The following is a 16,492-nucleotide window of genomic DNA, read 5'->3' as shown; positions in this document are numbered from 1 at the left end:
AGAATAGAATGGAGAAAGGCATAGTTAGCTGAGCACAACCAGAATGACTTCAGCCTGTGGCTCAAACCAGAGAGAGAGACTGAGGCCCAAAGGCTTCTCATCCAGTTAGTCATACAGGATATATGGGACAGAGATGGGGGCAGGGGAATCGAGCAACAAGCTGACCACTGCTGTGTGTGGTATGGGAGTAGGAGAGGACATTCTGCTGAATTTTTTGGGGGGGAAAACATGAAGAGGGGAGTGTTCATTGTCTGCCAAGCACTAACATGATGCAGATGGACTGATGGCTAAATCAGCTAAAGGCTATGAGAGACTACCCTCGATGTAATCCCACTAGGAAAGACAGGATTTGTCATAGGACTCCAGCCTTTACGAGCAATGAGAGCCAGGACATGCTGGAATTGAGATCCCCTGTGGAAGGTGGAGCAATCAGGGTAAAGTCAGAGGTGGGATAGGATGGGCAAGATGTCTGTCAGAGCTGCATATCAACCCCACTGGCTTGTTGAGAGAGGAGGGCGGAGCAGAATAGGGATAGCGCATCCCCATGCAAACTATTACGGTTGAGCTGCCATTTTGTTTTAAAATGAATCTTTCTCCTCAGAGACATCAGACACAAAAAACGTTTTGAAATGGCCTTTAGGTAATCAAAAATGCTTCAATTAAAAACTCACTGAACGTTCTAAAAACGAGCAAACTACACACATGAAAAACTACAAATAAGAATCACCATGAACATGTACGAATAACTTGCCAGAATACTGCACAAAACAAAAATAAATCAAAGTAAAGGCGGGAGACCCATAGAGAGAAAAAACACCAAGAATAAAGGTATGGTTTTACTGCTTGCTGATGGAATATACAGCAGATAAGAGTCTGAGTCACACACACCAGCGGCTGGTCCGAGACCCTGTTGAGCCTGTTCACATAGCTGGCCCTAAGGTCCCTGTGATAGGCCCTGTCCAGCTCGTGGAGCCTGCCCTCGCTCAGGGCTCCGTGTCTGGGGCTTTGCCCTGGCTCCCGCGTTGGCCCGTAGTGCACCTCCCTGTTCTTCAGGTCAGACAGGTGGCCCGTCTTAGGGCTGTCACAGTAGTCCTCATCCATGCTGCACTGCCGTGTCAGCTGCTTCTTCCTGCCTGCAGCCAGAGCCCTTCGTTCTACCGGCCCCTCACAGTGGATGTAGCGGATATGGCCCCTCATGGGGCTGCCGTGGGGGTAACCCCTGTACCCCAAAGAGCCCTCCTCCTCGCTGCCACAGTCCAGGCCACTGTCAGGACTCTTGGTGAGCCGGCGCAGGCTGCGCTCCTCGAAAGCGTAGGCATAGCGGGGAGAGGAGTGCTGACGCTGCAGCAGGCGGCGGTGGTTCTTGCTGGGGGAGAGGTGGTTGTGCTGATGGGGGTGCTGCTGGGAGATACGGGGGCCCCTGCGATGCATGCGGGGTGTACCAGGCCTGCCTCCGTCATCAAAGCGCAGGCGCTGATGATGATGACCCATCCCATTGACTCCGTCGGGCTCGTCCTCGGCCACCTCAGGGATGCTGTGGAGCCGTTTACGACGCAGGGACTTCTGTCTCACCACCTCCCTCTGTAGGTCCCAGCAGTCCCTCTCCTCTCCCAGGTCCTGACGCCTGTAATACTTCTGTATGACCAGAACGGTCCAGCCACAGAGCGGAGCGCAGAGTTGATTGGTTTGGATTGGCATTTGAACGAAGAGTTTTGTTTAAATTTCAGGAGGTTGGTTTAGTTTTTGAAGGTGTTAGAACAGGCAGGAAACAACACAGTGTGTGAATAAAAATAAAATAAAATGGGGAAAAAAAGACAAAATAAGAACAGAATTAGTTATTTGTGGCAGAATGGCCAGATGCAAGGCATGCAGTGTCATTCCGTGAGCTGGGGGAAATGGCATGCTCTGAACGGGAATCTGTGGGAGGAACCAAAGGCAGTGATAGACAGCCACACTGAGAATGGGTCTGGGAGAGGATTTCGGTAGCCAGGACAGATTAGTAAAGGGTGCAAAAAATCTGCCATATGAGAAATCCTCACAGAGAACTGAAACAGGTGACAAAGTCACGAAACATATAAGTGAATTAACTAATTTAGAAAAGCCTTAAAACACATTGCACCAAGCACAGCCTGGGCTAGTGAATAAGAAATATATATACTAACCAAGAGGAATAAGGCAGCAAACTGAGCAAAGCACTTGCATAAGCAAAATAAGACATGTTAAAAGTATCTCCGTCTGTTCTAACATTTTCAGACATGACCCGAGGTCTGTTCTTATGACAGATTTAGATTTTCCAATAATGACTATTTGCTAAATCTCAGCTGTGCTTGCTTCTGCTTTTTGACCCTTATTGCATGCACTACTGCACAGAACTCTACTCCATTTGAAGAACATAATACACGAATACATACAGGACATTCATTTGATGCACAGACATGAGACACACCGATGGATGACATGATGAGCTACTGTTATATGAAACATAGGCAGATTCAGTATCGGCATATTGATACGAGACCTAAAAACACTGTTCTGTTGAGTGGGTTGGATACAGGGTTGGATTCATACACTGTAAGGCATCCTATCTGGCTGACGTATCAACTGAAAGTCTACTCACAGCTGAAATATAAACATGTTTCTTTGGAAGCCTTTCATACATTGACACTGCAAATGAATACATCTGAACACGTTACTTTGTATTTAGGATCAACACAGTAGAAATGGCCTGTTTCACTACTAAAAATGTCCCTCAGTAGATCTTGTTACACAACGACTGCTGGCTACACATCCACGTGTCAATTCAACATGTTCAATGGAGACAGGTACACACATCCACAAAGGCAACCATCTACACACCACAACAACAAAAAACTTGACCACAAAAGGTAGAACATGAGATGAACACAACCAAAAGTGAATTATTCCATTTAAGTAGCCTAAACTCACTTAAATGAGATTCCCCTATGCATTCGATGTACCATGACGACCCTTCTGGCTGATGGTACAGTACATTTTATAAGGTAAATGTTTGGCCACTGACATACTCTGTTAAAACACAGAGTATTAACAGAGTATTCATGAACAATAATGATGTGGACATTCTTTAAACTGTACACTAAAATGCAATACATATTGAGACAAAACAACATTCCATGTTTCGATCAATACCAAGCTCAGAAAGACGAGGCACATCGTGTTCACCTCTTCATACAGTACATGCTGGGTGTGTATTACAGCCATTCACATGGGTAAGTTAAGACTTGGAAGATAAAGCTGATGCATTGTTCTGTTCAGCTCAGACAAGGCTGGAGACCTCAGCAGGCAAAGCCCACAGCGGGCCTGCATGTAAAGCCTGACAGTGAGAGACAGGGCAGTCTGGGCCACGGTAGATGGGATGACCCTCTCTTTCACCCAACCCCCCCCCGTACTCTCCTCTCCAGGTCAGACCCCCACTAGATGGGGTATGTGTGTGTGCTGTACCTTGAGAGTGTTGTGAGAGTTGATGCTGCGTCGACGGCCCTCCTCCAGCTGCATCTCAGAGTACAGGTCATCCTCATCCTCCTCCATGATGTCAGACAGGTCTGAGCCGCGGCTGCTCTCTGTCTGGTACTCTTCACTGTGGCTGTAGTGGTGCTGGGAGAAAGGGGGGGGGGGGGGGGACCAGCTTTAACATGGAGCCACAGGTTAAAGTAACACCTTATTTTAAAACTTATAAGGTCTTTATTCATTTTTCTTTGTCCCACATCACTTTAACTCTACACAGAATAGAATAGAATGCATTTTTGCAGGGAGGAACGTCTCCAGAGTGATGCTGGGAGAGAAACAAACTGCCCACTGGGCACACACTGGTTGAATAAACATTGTTTCCAAACCATTCCAATGAAATGACAATGAACCAACGTGGAATACACGTTGAATGTGCCCAGTGGGTGTGTTATTCTGTATTTAACATGCGACAGGGTTGTTGTTTTGTATTACCCGTACATGTCTCCCTAGTTCAGAGCCTCTGAGGAACTCGTCCACAGAGGCCCCTCTCCTCCTGGTGTGGGGAGAGTCATAACCATCCTCCTCCTCGTCAGAGTTTATGCTCCGCTCACTGAAGATGTTCCTCTTCTCAATCTGACACAGGAAAACAGAGACAAGAAAACCTTACATATAGCTGCAGGTCAGAGGAGGCTGGTTTGAGGTGCTATAGGAGGACGGGCTCATTGTAATGGCTGGAATGGGATAAATGGAACGTACCAAACACATCAAACATATGGAAACCACTTTCGACATTCCATTTATTCCATTCCAGCCATTACAATGAGCCCATCCTCATACAGCTCCTCCCACCAGCCTTCTCTGCTGCAGATGCATCACACCATCACAATGACATTAGTTCTCTATAGTGTTGACTCAGTAGTACCATGTGGTGTTGAGAGTCTCGAAAGCACTTGGCACACAAATCAAGCTCTGTTTGCGCTGCACATCATCATGCCATAGGTCAATCTGAATTATAAACTTGGTGGTTCGAGCCCTGAATGCTGATTGGCTGACGGCCGTATATCACAGGTATGACAAAACATGTATTTTTACTGCTCTAATTTACTGCTCCGTGTCGCGTCGTGCCTAAGAACAGCCCTTATCCGTTGTATATTGGCTATATACCACACCCCCTTGGGCCTTATTACTTAAGTATATTGTATGTATAGTGGCTCCGTGGCTGCTTACCCGGTTACTCTCAGCGAACACTCTCTGTGCAGCTTCCCTGGCCATGGCCTTGGCGATGGTGTTGGGGATGGGGGCTCCCTGAGGCTGGGGCAGAATCCTCTGAGGAGAGGGCGAACGGCGCCCCTGGAAGTGGGGCGGCTCCAGAGTGTGTCCACACATGGGAGGAGGGAGGGGCGAGAGGGAGCGTTCCCAGGGCGGGCCAGGCCGCAGGCCTACCTCATGCTCTTTGGTTTCTGACTCTCTGGCACTTACTAGTTTGGGCTTAGACATGGGGTAAGGCTGGTGATGGGGGTGGGGGTGAGGGGGTGGGTGGCGCAGCGGCTGACCATGGGGCAAGGTGTAGGGCTGGGATTGAGGGTGGACCTGAGGTTGGGGGTGTGACAAGGGGTAGGTCTGGGGGTAGGGCGGGTGTGTTTGTGTGTGTGGCGGATGGTGCTGGGGCAAAGGATGGGGGTGTGCAGGGGGGCGATGGTGGGGTGAGTGATGGGGAGGCCCCAGGATACTGTGCGGTATGGTGGCCACGGGAGAGTCCTGAGACTCTCCTTCTGCTGATAACGTCCTGACAATGACCTCCCTGGCCTCCAGACACTGGATCCTGTTCAGCTCCACTGTCACATAGTCTGCCGTAGGGTACATCACCTCCGCTATCTGGACACACACAGGACAGGGACCACACACACATACACAACTCTTCAATACACATATCTTATGTAACAAACATAATATATTATTTCAGGCAAAATGGAGCCTGGTTACATCTGTTTGCAAATCACTGCATGACAAAAGCCCTGCAGAAACCATAGACTGAACATCACTGTTTCATCCACCAGATGGCGGTAGAGTGTTACACACAACTCACAGCATTGAAGGTTAGAGGTTACAACATTCACTCCCTTTCACAGGGTTGAACATGAGGTTCTGCATAATACATCATTCAAACGCACCTTTTGTCCCTTTGTGCACACGGCATAGCCAATCACGTTGGCTCCGTTGGAGGTTCCAGTGGGGGTGAGGAGGGGGGGCTTCCATCGTACCTGCAGCACCCCAGGGTTCTGGCCCAACTGGACCTGCACCTCCTGGGGAGGGAAGGGAGGACCTAGGGAGGACAGCAGAAACACAGGTGTGTAAGGATTTAGCACGATGCATTATAACACTACAAAAACAATACAATATCAGCTGATATGTCAGTATATTCCATTATAGGAGACTAATGTCTTGACCTGATTCCATACAATGCCTGAGAGGCACTCAATAGTTCATGTTTCATTTGATTATTTAAGCAACGAAAGTGTGTAATGAGGCAATTAGGAAACAATATGATGTGTATTGAATGTACAGGTAAATGGAAACACGAGTAAATGAGGGATACAAAGCACTGTATATTTAATTAAAGCAGGTGCTTCCACAAATAAAATCACATTTTATTGGTCACACACACATATTTAGCAGTTGTTGTTACGGGTGTAGCGAAATGCTTATGTTCCTAGCTCCAACTGTGCAGTAATATCTAACAATTCACAACAATACACACAAATCTATAAGTAAAATAATGGAATTAAGAAATATATAAATATTAGGTTGAGCAATGTCGGGGTGGCATTGACTAAAATACAGTAGAATAAAATACAGTATATACATATGAGATGAGAAAAGCATTATGTAAACAAGCTGTTTTTCAGTCTCTCGGTCCCAGCTTTGATGCACCTGTACTGATCTCGCATTCTGGATGCTAGCGGGGTGAACATCCTTGATGATGTTTTTGAACTTCCTGTGACATCGGGTGCTGTAGGTGTCCTGAGGGCAGCTAGTTTGCCCCTAGTGATTCGTTGGGCAGACCACACCATCCTCTAGATAGCCCAGCGGTTGCGGGCAGTGCAGTTGCCGTAGCAGGCGGTGATACAGTCCAACAGGATGCTCTCAATTGTGCATCTGTAAAGGTTTGTGTGGGTTTTAGGGGCCAAGCCAAATTTCTTCAGCCTCCTGAGGTTGAAGAGGGGCTGTTGCGCCTTCTTCACCACACTGTCTGTGTGGGTGGACCATTTCAGATCGTCAGTGATGTGTACACCGAGGAACTTAAAGCTTTCCACCTTCTCCACTACTGTCCCATCGATGTGGATAGGGGCGTGCTCCCTCAGCTGTTTCCTGAAGTCCATGATCAGCTCCTTTGTTTTGTTGACGTTGAGTGAGAGGTTAATTTCCTGCCTCCACTCTCCCAGGGCTCTCACCTCCTCCCCGTAGGGTGTCTCGTCATTGTTGGTAATCAGGCCTACTACTGTTGTGTCTTCTGCAATCTTGATTATTGAATTAGAGGCGTGTGTGGCCACGCAATCATGGGTGAACAGGGAGTACAGTACGGAGCTGAGAATGCACCCTTGTGGGGCCCCAGTGTTGAGGATCACTGAAGTTGAGGTGTTGTTTCCTACCTTCACCACCTGGGCACGGCCCGTCAGGAAGTTGCACAGGGCAAGGTTTAGACCCAGGGCCTGGAGAGAACTAAGTTGTTGAATGCTGAGCTATAGTCAATGAACAGCATTCTTACATTGGTATTCCTCTTGTCCAGATGGGATACCTTTATTTAACTAGGCATGTCAGTTAAGAACAAATTATTATTTACAATGACGGCCTACCCCTGCCAAACCCAGAGGACGCTGGGCCAATTGTGCGCCGCCCTATGTATAGGGCAGGGTGCAGTGCAATGGCGATTGCATCGTCTGTATATCTATTAGGGCGGTAAGCAAATTGAAGTGGGTCTAGGGTGTCAGGTAAGGTCGAAGTGATATGATCCTTAATTAGCCTCTCAAAGCTCTTCATGCTGAAAGAAGAGAGTGCTACGGGGCGATAGTCATTTAATTCAGTTACCTTTGCTTTCTTGGGTACAGGAACAATGGTGGACATCTTGAAGCAAGTGGGGACAGCAGACTGAGATAGGGAGAGATTGAATATGTCCATAAACACTCCAGCCAGCTGGTCTGTGCATGCTCTGAGGACGCGGATAGGGATGCCGTCTGGGCCGTCAGCCTTGTGAGGGTTAACATGCTTAAATGTCTTACTCACGTCAGCCACGGAGAAGGAGAGCCCACAGTCCTTGGTAGCGGGCCGCATCGGTGGCACTGTGTCATCCTCAAAGCAGGCAAAGAAGGTGTTTAGCTTGTCTGGAAGCAAGATGTCGGTGTCCACGACGTGGCTGGTTTTCCCTTTCTAGTGCGTCTGTGACCCTGCCACATACCTCTCGTGTCTGAGCCGTTGATTTGCGACTCCACTTTGTCACTGTACTGGCGTTTTAACTATTTGATTGCCTTATGGAGGGAATAACTACACAGTTTGCATTCAGCTATATTTCCAGTCACCTTGCCATGGTTAAATGCAGTGGTTTGTGCTTTCAGTTTTGCGTGAATGATGCCATTTATCCATGGTTTCTCGTTTGGGTAGGTTTTAATAGACACAGTGGGTACAACAACAACCTCTATACACTTTCTGATGAACTCAGTCACCGTGTCAGTGTATTCGTCAATGTTATTCTCAGAGGCTACCCAGAACATATCCCAGTCCGCATGACCAAAACAATTTTGAAGCATGGATTCCGATTCGTCAGACCACCGTTGAATAGACCTGAGCACAGGCACTTTCTGTTTGAGTTTCTGCCTATAGGAAGGGAGAAGAAAAATGGAGTCGTGATCAGATTTGCCGAAGGGAGGGCTGGGGAGGGGTAGGCATTTCGAAAGGTTGAGTAGCAGTGGTCCAATGTTTTCCCAGACCGAGTACTACAGTAAAATGTGTTAGTAGAACTTTGGTAGCGTTTTCCTCAAATTTGCTTTGTTAAAATCCCCAGCTACAATAAATGTGGCCTCAGGACGTGTGGTTTCCAGTTTGCATAAAGTCCAGTGTAGTTCTTTGAGGGTCGTTGTGGTATCGGCTTGAGGGGGAATATACATGACTGTGACTATAACCAAAGAGAATTCTCTTGGGAGGTAATACGGCAATACAGAAATAACACAAAAACTTAAATAGTGCAAAGTTGATTAGGAGCTAGAAGCAGAGCTGCCATAACTATTGGCGCCATCTTAGGAACCACACCTGTGTGGGTTGTTAGTTAAAAAAGCAATTAAAACCTCTTAAGCCCCTTTTTTTCAATTTTCGCCTTAAATTACATACCCAAATCTAACTGCCCGTAGCTCAGGCCCTGAAGCAAGGATATGCATATTCTTGGTACTATTTGAAAGGAAACACTTTGAAGTTTGTGGAAATGTGAAAGGAATGTAGGAGAATATTGCACAATAGATCTGGTAAAAGATCAAAAAATAATACAAAGAAAAAAAAAACATTATTTTGTATTTCTTTTGGACCATAATCTTTGAAATGCAAGAGAAAGGCCATAATGTATTATTCCAGATAAGGTGCAATTTAGATTTTGGCTACTAGACGGCAGCAGTGAATGTGCAAAGTTTTAGACTGATCAAATTAACCATTGTATTTCTGTTTGCTGCTATAACATCCTCCACTTTTCTGGGAAGGCTTTGCACTAGATGTTGGAACATTGCTGCAGGGACTGTTGGGCAATTTGGCCAGGCTCACAGTCTGCGTTTCAATTAATCCCAAAGGTGTTCGATGGGGTTGAGGTCAGGGCTCTGTGCAGGCCAGTCAAGTTCTTCCACACTGATCTCAACAAACCATTTCTTTATGGACCTCGCTTTGTGCACAGGGGCATTGTCATAATGACACAGGAAGAGGCCTTCCCAAAATTTTTGCCACAAAGTTGGAAACACAGAATCATCTAGAATGTCATTGTATGCTGTAGCGTTAAGATATCCCTTCACTGGAATTAAGAGGCCTAGCTCGAACCATGAAAAACAGCCCCAGACCATTATTCGTCCTCCACCAAACTTTACAGTTGACACTATGCATTGGGGAGGTAGCGTTCTCCTGGCATGCGCCAAACCCATATTTGTCCATCGGACTACCAGACGATGACGCCTGATTCATCAGTCCAGAGAACGAGTTTCTACTGCTCCAGAGTCCAATGGCGACGAGCTTTACACCATTCCAGCCGACGCTTGGCATTGGCGCGTTGTGATCTTAGGCTTCTGTGTGGCTGCTCGGCCATGGAAACCCATTTCATGAAGCTCCCGACGAACAGTTCTTGTGTCGATATTGCTTCCAGAGGCAGTTTGGAACTCGGTAGTGAGAGTTGCAACCGAGGAAAGATGATTTTTAGGCGCCACAAGCTTCAGCACTCGGCAGTCCCGCTCTGTGAGCTTGTGTCGTCTACCACTTCGCGGCTGAGCCGTTGTTGCTTCTAGACGTTTCCACTTGACAACAGCACAGTTGACCGATGTAGCTCTAGCTGTGCAGACATTTTACGAACTGACTTGTTGGAAGGTGTCACTTTGAAAGTCACTGAGCGCTTCAGTACGGACATTCTACTGTCAATATTTGTCTATGGAGATTGCATGGCTGTGTGCTCGATTGTATAACTCTGTCAGCAACGGGTGTGGCTGAAGTAGCCGAATCCACTAATTTGAAGGGATGTCCACATACTTTTGATAGTTTATTCCTCAGAGCAGTCAAGTTGGTTTTCCCAGTCCGTCTACTTCTGCTGTGTGCTAACCAACATGACCCATCTGTACTGAGCTGACAGTGCCCCGCAGACATTGACACACACATGCGTGTGGGCACACGCATGCACACACATGCGCACACTCCTACAGAGGCAGCAGATGTAGTCAGCTGCCCATTCAGTACCATATATCCCAGAGCAGAGCAGTGAAGTGCAGAACAGTGAAGTGCAGAGCAGTGAAGGGCAGAGCAGAGCAGTGAAGTGCAGAGCAGTGAAGGGCAGGGCAGAGCAGAGCAGGGGCAGTGAAGTGAATAGTAGAGCAGTGAAATGCAGAGCAGAGCAGTGAAATGCAGAGCAGTGAAGGGCAGAGCAGTGAAGGGCAGAGCAGAGCAGTGAAGTGCAGAGCAGAGCAGTGAAGCGCAGAGCAGTGAAGCGCAGAGCAGTGAAGCGCAGAGCAGAGCAGTGAAGTGCAGAGGAGAGCAGTGAAGGGCAGAGCAGTGAAGTGCAGAGCAGTGAAGGGCAGAGCAGTGAAGGCCAGAGCAGTGAAAGGCAGAGCAGAGCAGTGAAGCGCAGAGCAGTGAAGGGCAGAGCAGTGAAGGGCAGAGCAGTTAAGTGCAGAGGAGAGCAGAGCAAAGAAGTGCAGAGCAGTGAAGGGCAGAGCAGTGAAGTGCAGAGCAGAGCAGTGAAGGGCAGAGCAGAGCAGTGAAGTGCAGAGGAGAGCAGAGCAGTGAAGGGCAGGGCAGTGAAGGGTAGAGCAGAGCTTGAAGGGCAGAGCAGAGCCTTGAAGGGCAGAGCAGTGAAGGACAGAGCAGAGCAGTGAAGTGCACAGTAGAGCAGTGAAGTGCAGCGCAGAGCAGTGAAGAGCAGTGAAAATCAGAGCAGTGAAGAGCAAAGCAATGAATAGTAGAGCAGTGAAGAGCAGAGCAGTAAAGGGCAGAGCAGTGAAGTGCAGAGCAGTGAAGAGCAGAGCAGTGAAGGGCAGAGCAGAGCAGTGAAGTGCAGAGCAGTGAAGGGCAGAGCAGTGAAGGGCAGAGCAGAGCAGTGAAGTGCAGAGCAGAGCAGAGCAGTGAAGCGCAGAGCAGAGCAGTGAAGTGCAGAGGAGAGCAGAGCAGTGAAATGCAGAGCAGTGAAGGGTAGAGCAGAGCTTGAAGGGCAGAGCAGAGCCTTGAAGGGCAGAGCAGTGAAGAACAGAGCAGAGCAGTGAAGTGCACAGTAGAGCAGTGAAGTGCAGCGCAGAGCAGTGAAGAGCAGTGAAAATCAGAGCAGTGAAGAGCAGAGCAATGAATAGTAGAGCAGTGAAGAGCAGAGCAGTAAAGGGCAGAGCAGAGCCTTGAAGGGCAGAGTAGGGCAGAGCAGAGCAGTGAAGTGCAGTGAAAAGCAGAGCAGTGAAGAGCAGAGCAGAGCAATGAATAGCAGAGCTGTGAATAGTAGAGCAGTGAAAAGCAGAGCAGTGAAGTGCAGTGAAAAGAAGAGCAGTGAAGAGCAGAGCAATGAATAGCAGAGCTTTGAATAGTAGAGCAGTGAAGAGCAGAGCAGTAAAGGGCAGAGCAGTGAAGAGCAGAGCAGTGAAGAGCAGAGCAGTGAAAGGCAGAGCAGTGAAAAGCAGAGCAGTGAAGAGCAGAGCAGTGAAGTGCAGAGCAGTGAAGGGCAGAACAGAGCCTTGAAGGGCAGAGCAGAGCATTGAAGGGAAGAGCAGTGCACAGTAGAGCAGTGAAGTGCAGCGCAGAGCAGTGAAGAGCAGTGAAGAGCAGAGCAATGACTAGTTGAGCTGTGAATAGTAGAGCAGTGAAGAGCAGAGCAGTAAAGGGCAGAGCAGTGAAAAGCAGAGCAGAGCAGTGAAGTGCAGAGCAGTGAAGGGCAGAGCAGTGAAGGGCAGTGAAGAGCAGAGCAATGACTAGTTGAGCTGTGAATAGTAGAGCAGTGAAGAGCAGAGCAGTAAAGGGCAGAGCAGTGAAAAGCAGAGCAGTGAAGAGCAGAGCAGTGAAGGGCAGAGCAGAGCAGAGAAGTGCAGAGCAGTGAAGGGCAGAGCAGTGAAGGGCAGAGCAGAGCAGTGAAGTGCAGAGCAGAGCAGTGAAGCGCAGAGCAGAGAAGTGCAGAGGAGAGCAGAGCAGTGAAGCGCAGAGCAGTGAAGCGCAGAGCAGAGCAGTGAAGTGCAGAGGAGAGCAGAGCAGTGAAGCGCAGAGCAGAGCAGTGAAGGGCAGAGCAGTGAAGTGCAGAGCAGTGAAGGGCAGAGCAGTGAAGGGCAGAGCAGTGAAGGGCAGAGCAGAGCAGTGAAGCGCAGAGCAGTGAAGGGCAGAGCAGTGAAGGGCAGAGCAGTGAAGGGCAGAGCAGTGAAGGGCAGAGGAGAGCAGAGCAAAGAAGTGCAGAGCAGAGAAAGGCAGAGCAATGAAGAGCAGAGCAGTGAAAGGCAGAGCAAAGCAGTGAAGTGCAGAGCAGTGAAAGGCAGAGCAATGAAGAGCAGAGCAGTGAAGAGCAGAGCAGAGCAGTGAAGAGCAGAGCAGTGAAGAGCAGAGCAGAGCAGTGAAGTGCAGAGCAGTGAAAGGCAGAGCAGTGAAGAGCAGAGCAATGAAGAGCAGAGCAGTGAAGGGCAGAGCAGTGAAAGGCAGAGCAGTGAAGTGCAGAGCAGTGAAGACAGAGCAGTGAAGAGCAGAGCAGTGAAGAGCAGAGCAGTGAAGAGCAGAGCAGTGAAGAGCAGAGCAGTGAAGGGCAGAGCAGTGAAGCGCAGAGCAGTAAAGTGCAGAGCAGTGAAGAGCACAGTCTGATAATGTGCGTCAATACATCCCAAATCACATCTCTCCACTAGATGAGTGTCATAAGATATATACCTACCTTGTACACCCCTTTCTGAAGAGGACTCAGCAGTAGACATTCTGAGCGTTCAGCTATTCTAGTCATTAAACTGTGACTATTATAAATCATGAGTGTCGGTGAGAGCTCAAATGTGCATTTACATCCTGTCAGTGTAGCCCATCCATCTATGTACATTCATGCAGAGAAAAAACAACTAAGATGAATAACCCTTGTATGACATTTAGATTGCATGATACACCCACTTATTTCTAACCATCTCTGGTTAAGCAGTGGTCCTGGTTAGACCTCAACATGCATTATACTCAAATACAACAGCGTAACAAAAGTCAACACACAGAGTACTTTTGAAGAGAACAACTCCATGTATAGAACCAACCTCCTAGACACTAGTGTTAGAGGCTGATGTTGAGACAGTCTGCTCCAGGTGACTCTCTGAGTTCAATGAGTTTAACGGACCATGTGATGAGCTCACACCCAGTCACACTGTGGACAGACATTATTATTGATTCCAACATGTTCCAAGCTCCAGTATTGCAATGGAAATGGCTGAACATAAAGACAAAGGTGGGACGATGGCATCAAATACATCCAAAGAGAGAGGACTGTGGTACCTTATGTCACGGCAGAGAGCACAAAGTGGATCATGTAACTGGTGACTTTATCCTCAGGAACAAGATCAATCCCCAGTAATTGAAAGCCTCTCAAATGCTGTCTTTATCTTATCAAGCACCACCATCACATTGTGAGGTGAAGGCCCACTGTGTTCACAGGCAATAAGCCCCCCTCCCATGCTGCAGCTGTCTTCACACACACACACACACACAGCTCCTAGTACAGCTGTCCCTCCTGTCCTGTCCCCTCCCTCACACCTTATCCTCCTCTTCCTAATAACCAACCTACAACACACTCAGCACGGCTAGACAGTACAATAAGTCAGCTCAATTCATTTCAGGATTGCAACAATGTACAGTTGGACTTAGCAAGCTTGTTCTTCAGTTGATCAGTATTTTAGACACACTCAGTCTTTTTTTTTATAGGATTGATTACTAAAGTCCAGACAGAGGGAAATCATTGGTAGTGTTCTTCTTAGGTGGTTGTAAAGTGATTCTCTTTTAATTGAAAGCCTAGCAGGAAGAGTCCTTCTCTCTCTCAGCAAGAGGGTGGTCTCAGGGGACCAATCCCATAAAGCTACAGAACACACTATTTACACCGATTAGGCATCTAGAGTTTCCCTCCCGAATCGGTTTTCTCTCTAGTCCACTGATGATATGCAGCCTCCTGCGGCAAACGCTTCCTGGACGTCTATACATCACACTGTTTCTCCCTCCATCTTTAGCATGTGCATCTCATCATTCTCAAAGCCAGCGCACACAAATCCTTGAGGGCAATCCCAAAAAAGTGACATAAAAATGAAAGTGAGCCTTTTGATGTCTGTCAGGTACAAGGCTGTAAATATAATGGCCTCAAAGCTTGTCAGAGCTACAGTAAATAGATTGCTGTGTTTACCCTAAATTGCCAGATGCTTTCCAGACAAAAATGGTTTTGAGAGCAGGAGAACTCAGGCTGGATATACAAAAGGCAGCAGAAGAAGCAGGAAATAGCTACACTTGCACAGCCTCCTCAATACCCCATGAAGAGACAAACAACCAGGCCAGTTATGCTGAGTACACCTCTTTTGGAGACATGAAAGCAGACCGATCCATCAACACACCTATCCATTACACCAAGCAATTCTTACAATTATGCAAAATGTCACCTGATGACTAAGTTTGGGTTTTAATGATGGGGGAGAGGTAGTAGGAGGGCTGACCTGCAGGCTGGGTGCAGAACTCCACAGAGATCTCCCTCTTGTCCCTGTGCTCCAAGGGCAGCTGCCAAGGCATCTGGTGTGTTCGCGCCACAGCCTTCACCTTGTAAACGGTCATGGGCTTCAGTTGGAAGAACTGGTACTTGTAGGCCCCTGCCTTCACCATGTCATACTCAGCGTCGTTCAGGAAGATGGTGTGGCTGTAGTTGCTGTTGCTAGGCTGCCAGGAGAGCTCAGCAGAGGTCTGTGTGATGTTGTCCACCCTCAGGTAGTAAGGAGCCACCACCACGTCCCTCCCCACCAGCAGTGTGCAGCGTAGCTCGTCAGACGGGCCTTGCTCCGTGATGCTCTGCACCGAGATGCGGTAGGTGTTGGTGGCCAGGTTCAGCTTTTCAACGAGCGACTTTGTCCTGCCTCCAAAAGGCACACTCATCCTCACCTCCTTGTCCACCAGGACGTTGTAGCCACTGATGGAGCCCCAGCCGGGCGGCACCACCGGAGGGTCCCAGCACACGATCACACTCTTGGCCAGCTGTTTGATCAGATTGATGCGGCGAGGGTAAGGCACGATGTTTTCACCAATCTCGTCAATGCTGACATCCAGGGTCCCTGTCCCGTTACTGCAGGAACCCATGGAGCCCAGAAAGTCCATGCCCAGGCTGCTGCTGCCCAGGCTAGTCAGAGTGCTGCTCAGACTGGAACCCAGGCCAGTGGAACCGTGACTGGAACCCAGAGTGGAACCCATGTGGTTGCCTAGAGTGGAACCGTGACTGGAACCGTGACTGGAACCCAGAGTGGAACCCATGTGGTTGCCTAGAGTGGAACCGTGACTGGAACCCAGAGTGGAACCCATGTGGTTGCCTAGAGTGGAACCGTGAGTGGAACCCAGAGTGGAACAGTGAGTGGAACCCAGAGTGGAACCCATGTGGCTGCCTAGAGTGGAACCCAGAGTGGAACCCAGAGTGGAACAGTGAGTGGAACCCAGAGTGGAACCGTGGGTGGAACTCATGTGGCTTCCCAGAGTGGAATCCATGTGGCTGCCCAGAGTGGAACCCATGTGGCTGCCCAGAGTGGAACCGTGAGTGGAACCCATGTGGCTGCCCAGAGTGGAACCGTGAGTGGAACCCATGTGGCTGCCAAGAGTGGAACAGTGAGTTGAACCCAAAGTGGAACTGAGGTTGCTCCCCAGGTTTCTCTCCAGGTTTCTCTCCAGGCTGGTCTCCAGGTCCAGCTTACTATCAGACAGCAGGCTGCTGATGCTGCTCAGGCACATGCTGCCCAGCCCTGTGGAGCCCAGGCTGCTGTGGTTACTACTGAGGTAGCCTGACTCTTTGGCCCCGTCCCTGTGCTGAGCAGAGGGCATCTCCTCATCCTTAACAAAGTCCACAAAGTTGGAAGGGACGAGGCCCTGCTGTCCATCCAGCAGCTCTCCTGAGGAACAGAGAGAGACAGAGCAGTAAGTAGTATTGACAACAACACTCACTGTGAAGAGCAGTAAGTAGTATTGACAACAACACTCACAGTACAGTGAAGAGGAGATAACAATCGTAAAAGCCATATTAGCACTGATTGATCCACAACTGCCTAATCCTCGTCTCATCTAATGC

The 16,492-nt window shown here is 48.6% G+C and overlaps 1 protein-coding gene across 7 annotated transcripts in view; it reads right to left on the bottom strand.

Annotated features, from left to right (window-relative positions):
• LOC110535061 (RIMS-binding protein 2) overlaps positions 1 to 16,492 on the bottom strand; it is a 117,326-nt gene that overhangs the window by 11,094 nt on the left and 89,740 nt on the right. For 5 of the 7 annotated variants that reach the window (XM_036935785.1, XM_036935780.1, XM_036935781.1 and 2 more), the window contains 6 exons: positions 14,889 to 16,316; positions 5,658 to 5,809; positions 4,714 to 5,361; positions 3,979 to 4,119; positions 3,481 to 3,633; positions 889 to 1,635 (listed from right to left, as the gene is read on the bottom strand). In XM_036935785.1, coding sequence (XP_036791680.1) covers positions 889 to 1,635; positions 3,481 to 3,633; positions 3,979 to 4,119; positions 4,714 to 5,361; positions 5,658 to 5,809; positions 14,889 to 16,316 — 3,269 coding nt within the window. The remainder of the gene's footprint in view (positions 1 to 888; positions 1,636 to 3,480; positions 3,634 to 3,978; positions 4,120 to 4,713; positions 5,362 to 5,657; positions 5,810 to 14,888; positions 16,317 to 16,492) is intronic. The other 2 variants (XM_036935786.1, XM_036935787.1) reach the window with 1 other exon arrangement.

This window comes from Oncorhynchus mykiss, chromosome 11, assembly GCF_013265735.2.
Source record: "Oncorhynchus mykiss isolate Arlee chromosome 11, USDA_OmykA_1.1, whole genome shotgun sequence".
Lineage (NCBI taxonomy): Eukaryota > Metazoa > Chordata > Actinopteri > Salmoniformes > Salmonidae > Oncorhynchus > Oncorhynchus mykiss.
Note: the sequence above shows the minus strand (reverse complement) of the source record. Positions and strands in the feature narration are given on the sequence as shown.